This window comes from Rattus norvegicus, chromosome 8 (assembly GCF_021556685.1).
Source record: "Rattus norvegicus strain SHRSP/BbbUtx chromosome 8, alternate assembly SHRSP_T2T, whole genome shotgun sequence".
Classification (NCBI taxonomy): domain Eukaryota; kingdom Metazoa; phylum Chordata; class Mammalia; order Rodentia; family Muridae; genus Rattus; species Rattus norvegicus.
Genome location: NC_141541.1, coordinates 53204731 through 53220240, shown reverse-complemented (window position 1 = coordinate 53220240; position 15510 = coordinate 53204731). Strand labels below are relative to the sequence as shown.

General features: G+C 48.9%; 2 protein-coding genes across 9 annotated transcripts in view; one reads left to right on the top strand and one right to left on the bottom strand.

The window, feature by feature from the left end:
* Nucleotides 1-15510, bottom strand: part of Smim35 (small integral membrane protein 35) — a 60411-nt gene that overhangs the window by 41416 nt on the left and 3485 nt on the right.
* The window catches only part of Tmprss4 (transmembrane serine protease 4), a 32590-nt gene continuing 27669 nt past the window's right edge, over nt 10590-15510 (top strand). For 3 of the 8 annotated variants that reach the window (XM_087563094.1, XM_087563090.1, XM_087563091.1), the window contains exon 1: nt 10802-11128. Coding sequence is in view for 1 of the 8 variants with exons in the window: in NM_001108998.1 (NP_001102468.1) it covers nt 11126-11128 (3 nt within the window). In the remaining 7 variants the exon portion in view is untranslated. Of the gene's footprint in view, nt 11129-11612; nt 11692-15510 lie in introns of all 8 variants that reach the window. The other 5 variants (XM_087563092.1, XM_087563096.1, XM_087563093.1 and 2 more) reach the window with 5 other exon arrangements.

Sequence of the window (15510 nt, the reverse complement as noted above, 5' to 3'; positions counted from 1 at the left end):
TTGCCATCACTGGAACCAAATACCTGCCACGCCCAAGAAGAGAAAGCTTTGTTCCAGTTCACAATCTCAGGAACGTCTGTGCTTGTTGGGCCCTGCTGCTTGGAGGCCTGAAACATGGTGCCACACCATGGTGGCTGCATAAGAGGAGGGACTAGGGCCCAATATCCCCTTCAAAGGTGTACTCTGCTGGACAGGGAGACTTTCCACTGAGTGACACCTCTTACAAGCTCTGCTTGCCCCTGACAGTGCCACTGGTTGGGATAGCACTGGGAAGTCCTTATACAGGCACGGGGTTCATGGTTCTAGATGTCAGGTAGTCCTCAAGCGTGCTGACAGCAGCAGGTCAGGGCCTCCAGAAGGACATCAGAATACAGTGGAAGAGTAAGTAAGCATGCGGGAAACACAGAGGGCGGAGGCAAACCATCAACTTATTCCCACATTACCAGTGGTAATTCGTTCATAAGCTCTCATGGGCTAATCATTTCTTAAATGCCCTGCCTCCACCTCTGTTCTAACATGCAAACTCTGCAGGGTACCTTGAAACATAGGAGGAGCTTCCCTTGACTCTCCCAGCTTCCGATGCTCCCAGGCTTGCGGTAGTGTCATTCCTAAGTCTGCCCCTGCCTTCACGTGGTCATCTTACCCGAGTGTCTTCATATACTCCCCACTACGTCTGCCTGAGTCCCTTGATCTCTGCTAGGAAGGCAGTCATGCTGGACAACAGCTCTATCCTACTTCAGCCTGACGTCACCTCAACTCATCGTCTGTCTCTGCTGACTGACTATTCTGAGGATCTGCAGAGACATGAATTTTTAGCAGACACTACTCAGCTGACTGCAGGCACCTACCACCCCAGAGAAGGATGTCCCAGCTGCTGATAAAAGATAGACTACGTGCTATGTGCCAAAGGGGCCATTTCCACCCCTGGACAAGTGACTTCATTTCTCTGAGCGTTTATTCTCTCCCTGACTATTTGAGGGTTGCTTAGAAAGCCGACGTTGAGACAGTGTTTGTGGCTGTAAAGCAGTAAAGTGTTTCTTCGCCCATAGGTAACTTCTTCCCTCCGTGATGTGATGTCTGATTGAACACCAATACATTTGCCACCTTTCCCCAACCCTGTGGCTTCTCCAGGGCTGTGTTCCACAGCAGAAGGCTGGCTTCCTAGATGATTTAGGGAGCTAACGTACTCAGAAGATCTCCTAAGTCCCTCTGCAGAAGATCAGAGAATGACTAGCTTATGACTCAAGATTTGCTGAAGTCTTTAGGGGCCAGAAAGAACCCAGTGTGTTTCCTGTTAGTCCTTACTCATCTGGACTACCCACTGCCTTGGTTCAGGCTCCGTCATGCACCCCAGTATCTCTTGGGCAGATTTGGAACAGCATTAGATAAAGGCTTCCACAACTCCATCAGAACACACCCCCTGCAAACCTCTTGGAAGGAGCTCCTGCAGATGAAAGGAGCACAGGACTGGGCCAATCAATGCTCACACAGAGGTTTAAAGGCCCAGGGAATGCATATGGTGTGCTGACTCAACACAACTCCAGAGAGTCTAGGGCAATGAGTCTCACCAGAGTCTTCTCCGTTCTTCCTAGTCACAAAGGAAAAAAGAAGCCAGCTCCTTCCTGTCAGTGGGCAGACCCCATGCAGCACTCTCTCCTCCCATCTGCATTCCTGTGGGATGTTACATCCTATCATCTCACAGCAGGTTGAGCTGAGCAGCTGCTGAGATACCCAGGTAATTGAAGCCAAAAAAAAAAAAAAAAAATAGACACACCCTGCCCTTACCCACATAGCTCGCAGAAGGGGCTGGCACTTGGGTAAAACACATGACTATTGGCGCAACAAGGAATCAATGATGCCTAAGGGATACATGGCAATGGTATGTGTAATCAAAAGTCCATTTTGTTGGGAAAGAGACATTCAATGTTCACTTTCCTCTCACTGTCTGTATTTGATATTTTCCAGGCACTCTGTAAGCATTTTATCACAACAGTCCCCATTTTATCACAATAGGTCCACCATAGCAGGACCTGTCCTGCTACAGAGGAGGAAGGAGCAGTACAGAGGGATTAAGGAGAGGTACAAGGTGCAGTACCCAGCAGGCAATGGAGCCACGATGACACAGACTTAAGCTGTGCATGAAGGTTACTCCATGTGTGTTCTGTATACATAGCTGGATCATGAGAAAAGGAGCAAAACAGAATAAGAGGAGATCATTTACTTTCTTTTTTTTTCCCACTTTGTAAATAAAATTTTATTGGGACACAGCTACACTCTTTGTGCACCAACTAGTTATGGCTGTTTTGTGCTAAAGAAGCTAACTGGAGTCAGTGCAAGAGACCATTGGCTGAGAAAAGTCTGCAGGCTCCTGGGCTAAAGGCATCCAAAGGAATAGCCCCCCTTTGAAAGGGGCTTCAAAAAAGGAGGCCCAAGTATTTAGTCATTAGAACCTGATTCTGTTGGAAGTGCCCGAGCACAAGAAAGCTACACTCACCACACAGAATCTGTTATCCAATCAGGAGACACCAGTGTGCCCGAATTATCTACCTCCCTGTGCTTTAAACCACCTCTCACCCATGAGAAGCTATAATCTGTGACCAGGTCTCTGAAGTTCAGAGAAGGCATGAACGAGTATGTGGAAGCATGCGTCCACGTGTGTATAAACGTGTGCATATATAAGCACACACACGCACATTCACACACACACACACACACGCACGCACACACACGCACGCACACACACACTCGATCATTCCCCAGAGGGGCAGAATGCTGCTTTTCTTGTGCTAGGGCGGGGTGAGGGCAGCAGCTTTCTGCTCCTGAAGGCTCTGTGGTGAAGACGCCCCCGCTCTTGCTGCTTTTCATTCACAGGCCAGCTTGCTGTCAAAGCTCGACAGCCCGATGGCGAAGGCTTGAAGTGCGCACAGTGGGTAGTTATAGTCCAGTGTGAACACGTCGTCCGCCACGCGTCCGAACTGCATGACTATGTAGTCAGGATCATTCCCGTGGACTATCTGGGGCCTTGTTGTGCAGTTCGATCAGGTTCTCCATGGATTTGTTTTGCCATTTGGAAAGCAAGCTCTCGTGCTCGTTTCGTGGTCGAAATGGGATGCGTTCGTGATTCATATTCATCCCTGGAATGATCACGGACATTTTCCTGGGACCTTTGAAACCAAGTACATTTGTTTCATAGCAGATGGCAGCCAGCTCCTGTCGGGTGTGGGCCTTTTCCACCAGACCCTGGGCCTTCACTGGGTTGACACCATGGTCGTACACGGTGAACTTGGTTCCCATGAGATTGGATTCTGTAGACCAGGCTGGCCTTGAACTAATGTCCACCAGTCTCTGCCTCCCGAGGGCTGGGATTAAAGGCGTGAACCACTAACACTGACTAACTTTTTTTCTTTTTAAGATTAACACAGCTATGTATTTGAATCATAAAAAGAAGGAAAGAGAGAGAGAGAAAGAAAAAGAGGGGGAGGGGGTGGGGGGAGAGAGAGAGAGAGAGAGAGAGAGAGAGAGAGAGAGAGAGAGAGGATCATTTACTTTCTAACCAGACTTTTTAGAAAGCCCAATCACAGAGTCCTCCTGATCTGCAGTCTCAAATGAACACACGGTAGAAGAGAACAGAATCTGGGGCTGGGGAGATGGCTCAGTCAGCAAAGTGCATGAAGAAGCATGAGGATATGAGTTCAATCCCCAGAACCCACATAAAGCAAGGCATGGCAGTGCTCTCCTGCAATCCCAGTGCCAGGGCGGCAGGGGCTGGAAGATCTCTAAGATTCACTATGTAGCCAGCCTAGCTGAATCACAGAGCTCCATGTTCAATGAGAAACCCTATCTCAAATAACTGCCCATAATTGCAGCACTCAGAAGGCTGGGGCAGGAGGATTATAAGTTTGAGAGCTGGCCTGGGTTATGTAGTGTATCAGTCGGGGTTTCTATTATTCCAATTATTATACCATGACCATAAAGCTAGTTGGGGAGGAAAGTGTTTATTCGGCTTACACTTCCAGATCATGGTCCATCACTGGAGGAGGTCAGGACAGGAACTCAAGCAGGGATGGATCCTGCAAGCAGGATGCAGAGGCCATGGAGGGATGCTGCTTACTGGCCTGATTCCCACGGATTGCTCAGCCTACCTTCCATAGAACCCAGGACGACCACCCCAGGGATGGTACCATCCACAATAGGCTGAGCCCTCCTCCATCAGTCACCAATTAAGAAAACGCCTTACAGCTGGATCTCATGGAGCCATTTCCTCAACCGAGGCTCCTTCCTCTCTGATGACTCTAACTTGTGTCAAGTTGATACAAAATCATCCGGTGCATATGCTAAGTTTGAAGCTACTCTGAGCCACACAAGACTCTGTCTCAGTGAAAAAGGAAGTGTCCTGAACAGTGTCGTGTCAGCATCAACAATGACAACAAAAGTCATCTGAGAAGAGGGAACCTCAATTGGGAAAATGCCTCCATAATATCCAGCTGTGGGAAGCCTGTGGGGCAGTGACTTAATTAGTGATTGATGGGGGAGGGCACAGCCCATGGTGGGTGGTGCCAGCCCTGGGCTGCTGGTCCTGGGTTCTATAAGAAAGCAGGCTGAGCTTTTGCACAGACAGCAAGCCAGTAAACAGCGCCCTTCCTGCGTCCAGCTTTCTGTCGTGTTTGAAATCCTGTTCTCACTTCCTTCAGTGACTAACGGTGATATGGAAGGGTGAACCAAATAAACCCTTTCCTCCCCAACTCGCTTTTATTGTCACAGCAATTGAAACCAGAACTAAGTCAGAAAGTGTCCTGAAAGGGCAGATGAGAGAGAGAGAGAGAGAGAGAGAGAGAGAGAGAGAGAGAGAGAGAGAGAGAGAGGACTCAGAAGCCATCTTGTTCTTTGCCCAGTTACAGGGGAGATGCCTGTCGAATAGAAAAATGTCTCACCAAGCCTGCTACCCAGTTACACAGACATGACAGCCACTTCTCCCCTGAGGCACAGTTGCTCTGTGTGTTCCAGGGGGTCTGGGAGGCTTCTCGGAGGTTCCAGAAAGGCTTTAGCAGCCACTGTAGACCCTCTCTGTGAACCGTGTAGGGTGGAGTAGGAAGTCCTGAGCCTCCTGGGTCACACAACATGGATTCCAACTCCGTCTAAGCTCCCACTTGCTCTTTTGTAAGATAGAGTTGACAGTACCAGCCACACAATGGAGTGAATTAAGAATTAATGTGACATTGTACAGAGGCCTTCGGACATCGCTGGGAGGAACACACTGAACAAATTTTACTCTCTGTGGCTTACCGTGCCGTAGCTTATTTGAAGCAACTGTGCCCTGTTATTCTGTCAGGCCCCTATATGTCTTCACCCTCCTTGAGCCCAGAGCCTTGATATGTGGAGACTGGAGTGGTTTGCTCCATCAGCAGGGGCCACAAGAGAAATGTCAGCCCCTCACCAACAGAAGTGACTAAAGAATCTTTGGGGCCCGTTGAGGTTCCATGTCTCTAGATAAATGACAATTCTCTTAGAAGGTCAGGGAATTGATGGGGAAGCCTCACTTTCACCCCCTTTCCATGACGCAGCTCCTCTTGCTTTCCCAAAGGATGCTCATACACTCCTTTCACAGGGCATCACATCATGGTGCAGCCGACGGTGCGAGTGTCGTGGACACTGCCAGGTCCTGCCCACCCACTGCACCCTTCTTTACCTGATTTCTTGAGTAAGGTCAAACAAACAGATCTGTCATTGAACCGATCTCAAATTATTCGGGTTCACAGGGCGAACCAAAGGGATTTGCCTTTACCCAGTTCTAACTCTGATTTTGGTCTACTCCACAAACAACAGGGTCTTTCTGCTCCTCTACCCTAAGACAGGATCACCACCGCCACCTCTGGCAGTGGCTGTGGAGGTGGTGGTGGCAGCGATGGCAGCAGCGAGCTCTCAGAGGCAGGTAACTCCTTGCCCAGAGAACTTGAAAGGAGGATTCTGGTTGAGTAGGTGGAGGACGGGGGCACCGAAAGTCTACGTTTCTGTCAAACTCTCTGGGGCACACTTTGGTCCTATCTTAAGCAGAGAGCCCAGCAGGCTTTACTTTAACAGGGTGTTTGAAGGTGGAAGTGTGGCTGACTCAGCTCTTTGAGAGGGATCTTTTCTATTTTCTCAAACTGTAGTTGTCTAACCACACTGATATACTGATATCCACACTATAGGAAATACCCCTTGGGTGGGCGGGTGGTTGAGTATGGTTGGATGGAAAAGTGACCGCTAACGTTAAGATCAAATGCACAGTCGGAAACTGGGAGTACAACAAAGATGGGGGCAGGGAGGAGATGGCTGCAGGTGAGGACAGAAAGAACATCAGATTGTGGGAGCCGAGAACAAGTCTCCTAACCCCCAAGGTATCCTCATTGTGTCTGGAATGCCTTTTTAAACAACATGATTTATGAGTGTATCCTGTCTCCTCCAAAGACCAAGGCAGGTGCTCTCAGGCCCGACCTTTCTCCCCTAATTCTGCACTAGGAGACTCTTTCTCAGCCTCCACAATCCCTCTCTGCTTCTCTTTCTATCTTACCTGCAGCCGTCTTTCCCCAAGCCTTTGTTTACCCCCAGTTTATAGAACTACATCTTACTGGATCATTGTTTCCAACGGTGCACAAAAGAGCTGTATCCACAGGAACGGGGATAATAGCTCCGTTCACCTAGTCTCTTTCAGATGTGTCACCTCTTTTAACTTCTATAACTACATTTTGAAGCCATCCCTGCATGACCCCTGTGTAGTGAGGAAAATGGAACTCAAGAAATAAAGTAACACTGTCAAATATCAATTGAGACTAGAGCACTGGGACTCTAGGCAACCAAAGGCCATGTTCTTGACCAAAGGCGATGCAGGTAAGGTGAAGCCTAAAGTATAGAGCATACACATATACATATATACACATATACCTATATATACATACACACATATATGTACAATATACATATATACACATATACATATACACACATATACCTATACACACATACACACATATATGTACAATATACATATACACACATATACCTATACACACATACACACATATATGTACAATATACACATATACATATACACACATATACCTATACACACATACACACATATATGTACAATATACATATATACACATATACATATACATATACACACATACACACATATTTGTACACATATACATATATACACATATACATATCACACATACACACATATATGTACACATATACATATATACACATATACATATACACACATATATGTACACATATACATATATACAGATATACACATATATAAACATACATATACAACATATACACATATATGCATATATGATGCCTGCATACATGCATGTATGTACACATAAGTTACTTTTATTGCTATTTTGCTTTCTTCTTTGAGATGGTCTCTCACCGTGTACTGGAACTTGCTACATAGACCAGGCTGACCTCAAAGTCAAAGAAATCTGCCTACCTCTGTCCCCCAAGTACGGGGATTAAAGACGTGAGCCACTGTATCTGGCTTATTTTTACTCTGCATGGGAAGGAGGGGTGGCAACAGTGTGCAGAGGAAGCCATGAAGGTCAGAAGCATAGGTGTTTGTGTGCTGCCCAATATGGGTGCTAGGAACTGAACTCAGATCCTCTGAGAAAATGGTCTGTACTCTCAACCAAGCCATCTCTTCAGCCCCTGAAGCCTAGATATTTTGAAGAGGTGTGTGTGTTTGTGTGTGTGTGTGTGTGTACAAAAATTACAAAAACCGAATCCTGTAGATGATCTTAGGGATTATGCAAGTGAGGGGAACAAAAGCCCCAGGGTCACAGTGACTCTGACCTTGACATACTTGGAGGGAGGAGCGAGGAGAAGAAAGGGAAATCTGCTGCAAGGGGGAGGAAAAGATAAGAAGTCAGAGGTGAGAGAGGAGGAGGGGAAAGCTAACAGAAAAACTAAAGGGAGGGGGAGGGGCTGGCGTGTGCCTTGGTTGATAGAAAGTTTACCTAGCATTTATGAAGCTGTGGGTTCGATCCCCAGCACTGAATAAACCAAAAGTTATGGTGCACACCTTATTCTCAGTATTCAGTAGGTAGAGGCAAGGATATTCGGGTCATGCTGGCCGAAAACAGTGCATTAGAGGCCAGCCTGGGCTACAGGAGACCCTGTACCCCACCCACACCCATAAAAGGCTGAGTCCTCCCACTGAAGACGGAGTTACAGCTTAGCTGTTCACACCAGGTACCTGGGAAATGCAGGCCTGTTTTCTACAGGACACAGGGCTCTGAGCTGTTTATGTTCCTCCCTTGAGTCTCACAGCAGCCTGGTCAGTCCTGCCTGAGTGCCTCCTTCCCAGGCCTCTGCTTGGGTTCCCAGAATCATCTGGGAACTGGAGCCAAAACCCGAGCCAGGAGAGCCAGGAGTGCTGAGCAATCGTCCTGCTGCCAGCCCTGCCCTGCAGCCATCCCTCCCGGTTCACCTGAGCACTGGGTGAGGAGGAAAGAAAACCGTATAGGCCAGATGTTTATCCTGGCACAGACTGGAACCAAACAAGGAAGGCCTGGCTCTAAGTGACCCACCAAAGAGGCCTGAAGAGGAAGGAAAGGCCTGTCTACCGAAACCAGGCCATGGCCTCAAACTTCTGCTCTAAAGGTCTCTGTCTGGGTTGGAGAAGCATGAGAGCCTCGTGGACTTAGAAGTCCCTGAAGACCCTATAGACCCTGAATACCCTATAGGCCCTGAAGACCCTATAGACCCTGAAGACCCTATAGACCCTGAATACCCTATAGGCCCTGAAGACTCTATAGACCCTGAAGACCCTATAGGCCCTGAAGACCCTATAGACCCTGAATACCCTATAGGCCCTGAAGACCCTATAGACCCTGAATACCCTATAGGCCCTGAAGACTCTATAGACCCTGAAGACCCTATAGGCCCTGAAGACCCTATAGACCCTGAATACCCTATAGGCCCTGAAGACTCTATAGACCCTGAAGACCCTATAGGCCCTGAAGACTCTATAGACCCTGAAGACCCTATAGACCCTGAATACCCTATAGGCCCTGAAGACCCTATAGACCCTGAAGACCCTATAGGCCCTGAAGACCCTATAGACCCTGAAGACCCTATAGGCCCTGAAGACCCTATAGACCCTGAATACCCTATAGGCCCTGAAGACCCTATAGACCCTGAATACCCTATAGGCCTTGAAGACCCTATAGACCCTGAAGACCCTATAGACCCTGAAGACCCTATAGGCCCTGAAGACCCTATAGGCCCTGAAGACCCTATAGACCCTGAATACCCTATAGGCCCTGAAGACTCTATAGACCCTGAAGACCCTATAGGCCCTGAAGACTCTATAGACCCTGAAGACCCTATAGACCCTGAATACCCTATAGGCCCTGAAGACCCTATAGACCCTGAAGACCCTATAGGCCCTGAAGACCCTATAGACCCTGAAGACCCTATAGGCCCTGAAGACCCTATAGACCCTGAATACCCTATAGGCCCTGAAGACCCTATAGACCCTGAATACCCTATAGGCCCTGAAGACCCTATAGACCCTGAATACCCTATAGGCCTTGAAGACCCTATAGACCCTGAAGACCCTATAGACCCTGAAGACCCTATAGACCCTGAAGACCCTATAGGCCCTGAAGACCCTATAGGCCCTGAAGACCCTATAGGCCCTGAAGACCCTATAGACCCTGAAGACCCTATAGGCCCTGAAGACCCTATAGACCCTGAAGACCCTATAGGCCCTGAAGACCCTATAGACCCTGAAGACCCTATAGGCCCTGAAGACTCTATAGACCCTGAAGACCCTATAGGCCCTGAAGACCCTATAGGCCCTGAAGACCTGTGGGTTGGCCTCAGATGGAACCGAGGCTATTCAACAGACACCACAGCAACCATATCCCCAGAGTGTTCTGATGCCTCTGTAGTGTCAGGATGGCAGCCTGTCTGCCTGACTGGCAATAGGAGAGGACTCAGGCTCCAACCACCACTGTTCTGTCAGAAACTTCTTCACCGCCTTCAACAGTCAAATAGAACAAAATGTTCTCCACAAGGTTATCATGAGAATCAACGAGATGGCGCACAGAAGCACATTGCTAAACGGAAGAACCAAGACATACACCTTACTGTTCTCCCAGGAGAGCCAGGTGTGAGGCAGGACATACATTTTTAACTTGTATGTGACAGGAGGTTTCGCCCCAGAGATTCCGTAAGCATCCAGGTCCCTTCCAGCTGCACCACCTAATCCCAAAGTTCCACTTCACGCAGCCCCTGGCCTTGGGTGGTTCCAACCATCCTGTGTGGCAGGACATGAATCAGAAATGAGCCTCTGGAGGAGCGGACCTAGCCCTAGCTGTAGCACACTGGTGAGTTTCCAACCGTACGCTATTTGAAAGGTGCATTGCCTGCCAGGGAGGTTGCTCATTAGCCCAACACTCAACAGCTTCACTCTACATCCCGGTAAAGAAAGAACACACATCTTCTTTAGGAAAGAGATTCGCACAAACACCCCAATCCTACTGCCCAACACAAGCCAGCAATCTACCCTTTGGACTTCCTGCAACGCCAAACCAAAGCACCCTCACAGTGAGAAGTCACACAACCAGAGGAGAGAGAAAGAGAAAGAGTTGTTTGTCATCACCTAGCCTCAATCAATGCCCGCCCTCCTGCCTTCCTGGTTGGATGAAAGTCATTCAAGCAGGTAGGCTTGTGTAACACCTTAGGTGTGTCACCTGTTCTGAGCCTATGAGTGACTCCAGGTGTTGTCCCTGCCCTTACTACTGGGTGTTGGATCATAAGAAGCATAATCATTCCAGTTTGGCAACTTCAGTTGAATTATAGGACTTGACCAACCCCATAGTCCTCAAGTCACTCCTAGATAGTGGCAGGTGGTAGCTGGCTTGCGGAAGGAGGAGGAAGAAGAGAATGCTGGAAATCAAGGAGCAAGTCCAGCTTTGCACTTGGGCCCCCTCTGCCCAGTGCTGACCACAGCTTTCTGAGCTGCTTCCTAATGAGGCTCATTTGAGGACCCTCTCCTGCTGTCTTGGGTGACAGATCTAGCTCCAGGCTGTAAGAAAACTAGGAGGATTACCAAAGCAATATGGTAAGTACAGGGGCCCTCAGGGTGGGGAGGGCAGCTGTCCACAAAGGGCTCTTCAAGTAACCTGTGGGGTCATTAACTGGGAATGCTATGACACCTTCCAGGTTTAAAAAGAAAAAAAAATTAAAGAGGTCACAACCAAATCACCTCCCCTTTCAGCCTCTCAGGCCATCAGTTCTCCTCTCCCTTCATCATTAGCCATCTTTGAAAGTGGGCACAGAAGTCAGGGCTGTCTTCTACCACCAATCACTTCTAAATCATGCTTGTTGCTTTGTGTACTGTCTCGTGTGTGTCTGCTGGAGGATGTCATGGTTACTTCAAAGGCCAGGGCTACTTTGGCACCACAGTGATCCTTGGACACTCCCTGAGAAAAATCACTCCTGTCCTTTATAAAGAAAACAGTACAGAGAGGCCCCCTTGTACTGGGGGTTCTGTGGAGCTCCTCTGTTTGATTTCTTTAATTCTCTTCTCCGTTGACTATCTACAGCATCTTCTGCTGCTGGCTTGTTCTTCCAAGGGGGACAACTGAGAACCAGGAAGGGAAAGAGATAATCATCAGGCCTAAGGTAGGAGCCAGTGGGCCTGCATTTCCCAATCCTCAGCAGTTGCTCAAGCACTAAACAAAATGGTTTGGAGAATGGAGCTGCCTCTCCCACAACAAAAAGGGGTACATGCTACCTAACACTTCCAATGACCCTCAAGCAAAAAGTCTGACAAAATGCTAGTGTCCAGCTGAGGGCAGAGCACCAGGAACTGGCTTGCCAGTACTAGACCAGAGCTAGGACTGAAATTACTACCTACCTGCTACTCCATCAGAGGAGGTCCTGTGCAGAGGTGCCCCCACTGGGGTCACTGGAGGAGGACTGTGAGCCATTGCTCTATAGCACTGAGAGACCCTGGGTTGCCCTCTTGAATGAGCTGCTGACCAGGGTGCCATTTCTGAGGTAGCTAACAAGAACAAAACCTGATGTAGAACTCCATACCAAGACGCTAGCTCTCTGTGAGGTCTTGAGACTTTAATCTCACCGAGATTCAACTCATTCCCTACCCCTGTAGAAGGGAAACAGAGTGGTTCACAAAATCCCTGGCACACGCACACAGGGTGAGAGGAGAGGCTGAGAGAAGCAATGTGTGTGAATAGACCCTGTAAACCAGGAAGCCCAAGTAAACGAAAGGCTGTAAGTAATAAGGAACCCACTCCAGGAAGTGAGAGCCACATCTCACTCATGCTGCTACCATGAAACGAAAGTTGGATGTTGCTGATAAGGAGAAAGGCAGATGGTCAGTATGGACAGGGTCAGGCCCAGGATCACAGAGTAAAGGCAGGCAACATGACTGCTAATCTGCAGAAGAGAACTGCCAGACTCTGGTACTTGAGCAAACCACTAAGCTACCTATGTGTAGCAACCAGTTCTTTCCCATTGATGAGGCCAGGATAAGCCAGCTCTCCGCCCACAGGAGAGGATGGGGTAACCCAAGGCCAGGCTCAGCTCTCCCCGCTCTTCCCCTCTCTCCACCTGCCTCTCCCTGCAAGAGCTGGTCAAAGTCCAGCTGTCTGTTAACAACAGTTTCCCTTGACTTTACTCTGCCCGTTATGTCCTGGGAGAGCTACAGTGAGCCACCAGCCTGTGCAGAGAGCCTAGGGTGAGACCTGAGTAGGACTATGCCATATGTACTCTGCAGCTGAGACCAAAGGGGAAACTGGGGACCCCTGAGTAGCCAACCTGGCCAGGGCTCATTACTACTCCATAAGTCCTAAGCACACTGTGCTCCAAAGAAGAGGGTAATATGATCCAAGCAAGGCAGGGCCACTACCAACGCCCAAGGTCCATCTCAACCCTTGAAAGCATTCCCTGTTGCTTCCTTTTCTTACCTATACTGCCCCCAAAGTATTTTGTGGGCTTGGCTGGAGGATGGTGACCAATGAATAGGCCAGCCCTCTGGCAACAGGGGCCTGGTAGCATGTGGAGGTCCCGCTCAGGTTGAAGCACAGACTCCAGGAGCCCTCCACTCTGGTGATGTCATCCTTGGCTTTGGGGTGGCTTACTGAAAGTTAGGCAGTAGGGAGAGCCTGGCGAGAGTACCAAGGAAGCTCTCTCTTCAGACCTTCTCCCTGTGGGAAGAGAACTTGATGTCACTGGCTCTAGGGAGCCAGCTGCTTAATCCACCCTGGCCAATAACCAGCTGCTTGGCAAGGGGTGGAGGTGTTGAGAAATATCTAGGTGCTTGCTTCCTTAGAGGTACTCACAAAAGAGGGATTACAAGGTACCCCTGAGCCAAAAGGGCAAATCTCTCCAAGGTGGCTGGCTGGAAGCTATCCCCAGAGGAGAAAGTGCTTGCTTTGGACATCTTAAAGGATGAGCCAGCTCTCTCCAGGCAGAGAAGCCAGGAAGAGTGTGTGTCTACATAGAGGGAGTTTCATGAGACAAGCAAGACAGAATGATGGTGTTGGGACAAGAGACAAAAGAGACAGCATGCTATGGCTGGAGCAAACTGTGTAAGGAGCAGAGAGGTCACGGTGCATGCACTCTGATCCCTTCATCAGAGAACTCAGCCTCAGGGTCTCCCTCTGAGCTCAGAAAGGCAAGGCTGGAGAAGGGTCCCAGTGGCCATCGACTGAGTGGTTACATTCCAAAGGACCATGCTTCCTACCAGGCAAGACCGGAGTATTCAGCTCTGCCCACTCCTTGTACAATAGTGTAGCTGGCCTCATCAGCACCAGACCCTAGAAAAGCACTGGGAAGTGGGGACAAGCACATCTAGAGTCATCAGGCAACCACACTAATTCACTGTGATGGTGGTGAGAGGCAGGATAGAAAGCCACGGGCACCAGCCTTATGGTGTCAGAAAAGGCTGGGTAGGGACAGGAGCTGCAGTATGGGGAGGAGATGGTTGGTGTAAGCAGAAATGAGAAAAATCAGATCCCACAAAGGGCTCAGGAACTCCGGACAAACTTCCCAAAGCCCAGAGACAGCTGGAGGTACACATCCTCGGACCTGAGAATCCTCATAGGCCTCAGATTTCCCAAGAACCTCTTCTCTTCAGCCTTCCATCTTGCCCAGGTGCAAACATCAGCCTCAACAAAACAGTTCAACTTCCCAATGACTCCCTAAGTCACAGTGAGCTTCCTAGGCCTGAAATGGTCTTAAACTGACCCCCAACAGACTGTGAGCTCCCCAGTGTCAATGCTGGTCTTTCATCTTAGCTTCAGACATCATGGACCTGGAATGAAATAGTCCCCAGGTGCGTGAGTGAGTGTGTGAGTGAACGAGCAGTCAGTCAGTCAGTGGATCAGCGACTGTCTGTCTGTTGGTCAGTCAGTGTACGAGTGAGTAGGGAGTGAATGACTGAGAGATTCAAAACTGAACCCCTTGTAACCAGATTCTAATCTAGATGATACAGAAAGCAAGGCCCACTACGTCCAACCTTACAAAGTACCTAATCCTACCAGAAACAAAAATATATTTAACCCTAAAAACAGGAGCTGGGGATGAGGGAAGGACAGGCCCGAGCCTGCTAGGAAGCCCCAGCAACAGGACCTGGGAGAGTCAAGCAAGCAGAGACAGTGTGGCAATCCCCCTGCAATGTGTTTAACTGCACCGCCCAGCATGCCACTCCGATTAAACACTAGATTGCAACAGAGAAACAGAGCTCAGAGCTGCAACACCCTCTCCTCCTGCCACCTCCAGTCTGCTCAGGAGTGCTTTCCACTTCTAGGTCTAATCTATGTGCAAACGGAAATTCTTAGGTGGCAGGTGAAAGAACGTTTCTGGAGGAAACAGGTGACAGAATGAGGTAGTCTGTTCAGGGTGTGGAGGGGCCTTTGGTCGTGAGGTATACTACACAGCTGCCTGGACTTTGCCCCCTGGTGGGAAGAGAAACACATGTTTGGCACACAGGCTGTGGTCTCAATTTCTTACACTATTGTCTGCCTACACTACGTCTCCACTGCTCATATAGTGGGTACCTAAGCATCTACCATAGATTACATTCTAAAAAGACCCCGGAAGGTTGGGAGAAGATTTAAGATCTAGACCCCCGGATCCAAGGCTGCACAGAAGGAAAAGAATAAACTGCTTCCCTTATTCAGGCAGAACACGGCCCTCCTTCTCCCACAGATACCACCAAGAAGGGGACAACCATAGCACTTTCATCAAGGGAGTAACTGGGGCATCTTTATCCCACTGTCACCTTGATAACAGAGACATCCTCACTCTCCTATCCTGGGGACCTGGAACCCCTGATGTCTTACTGGGGATCATGACAAGAGACTTCTCATCTCTAACCTGTTACCAGAAGCGTGGCTTCTGTGGCTCAAGCGTCTCCCTCTGAGTAGGACACCATCACTCTGAGACTTGAAAGTTATGAGATAGAGGCACAGGGAT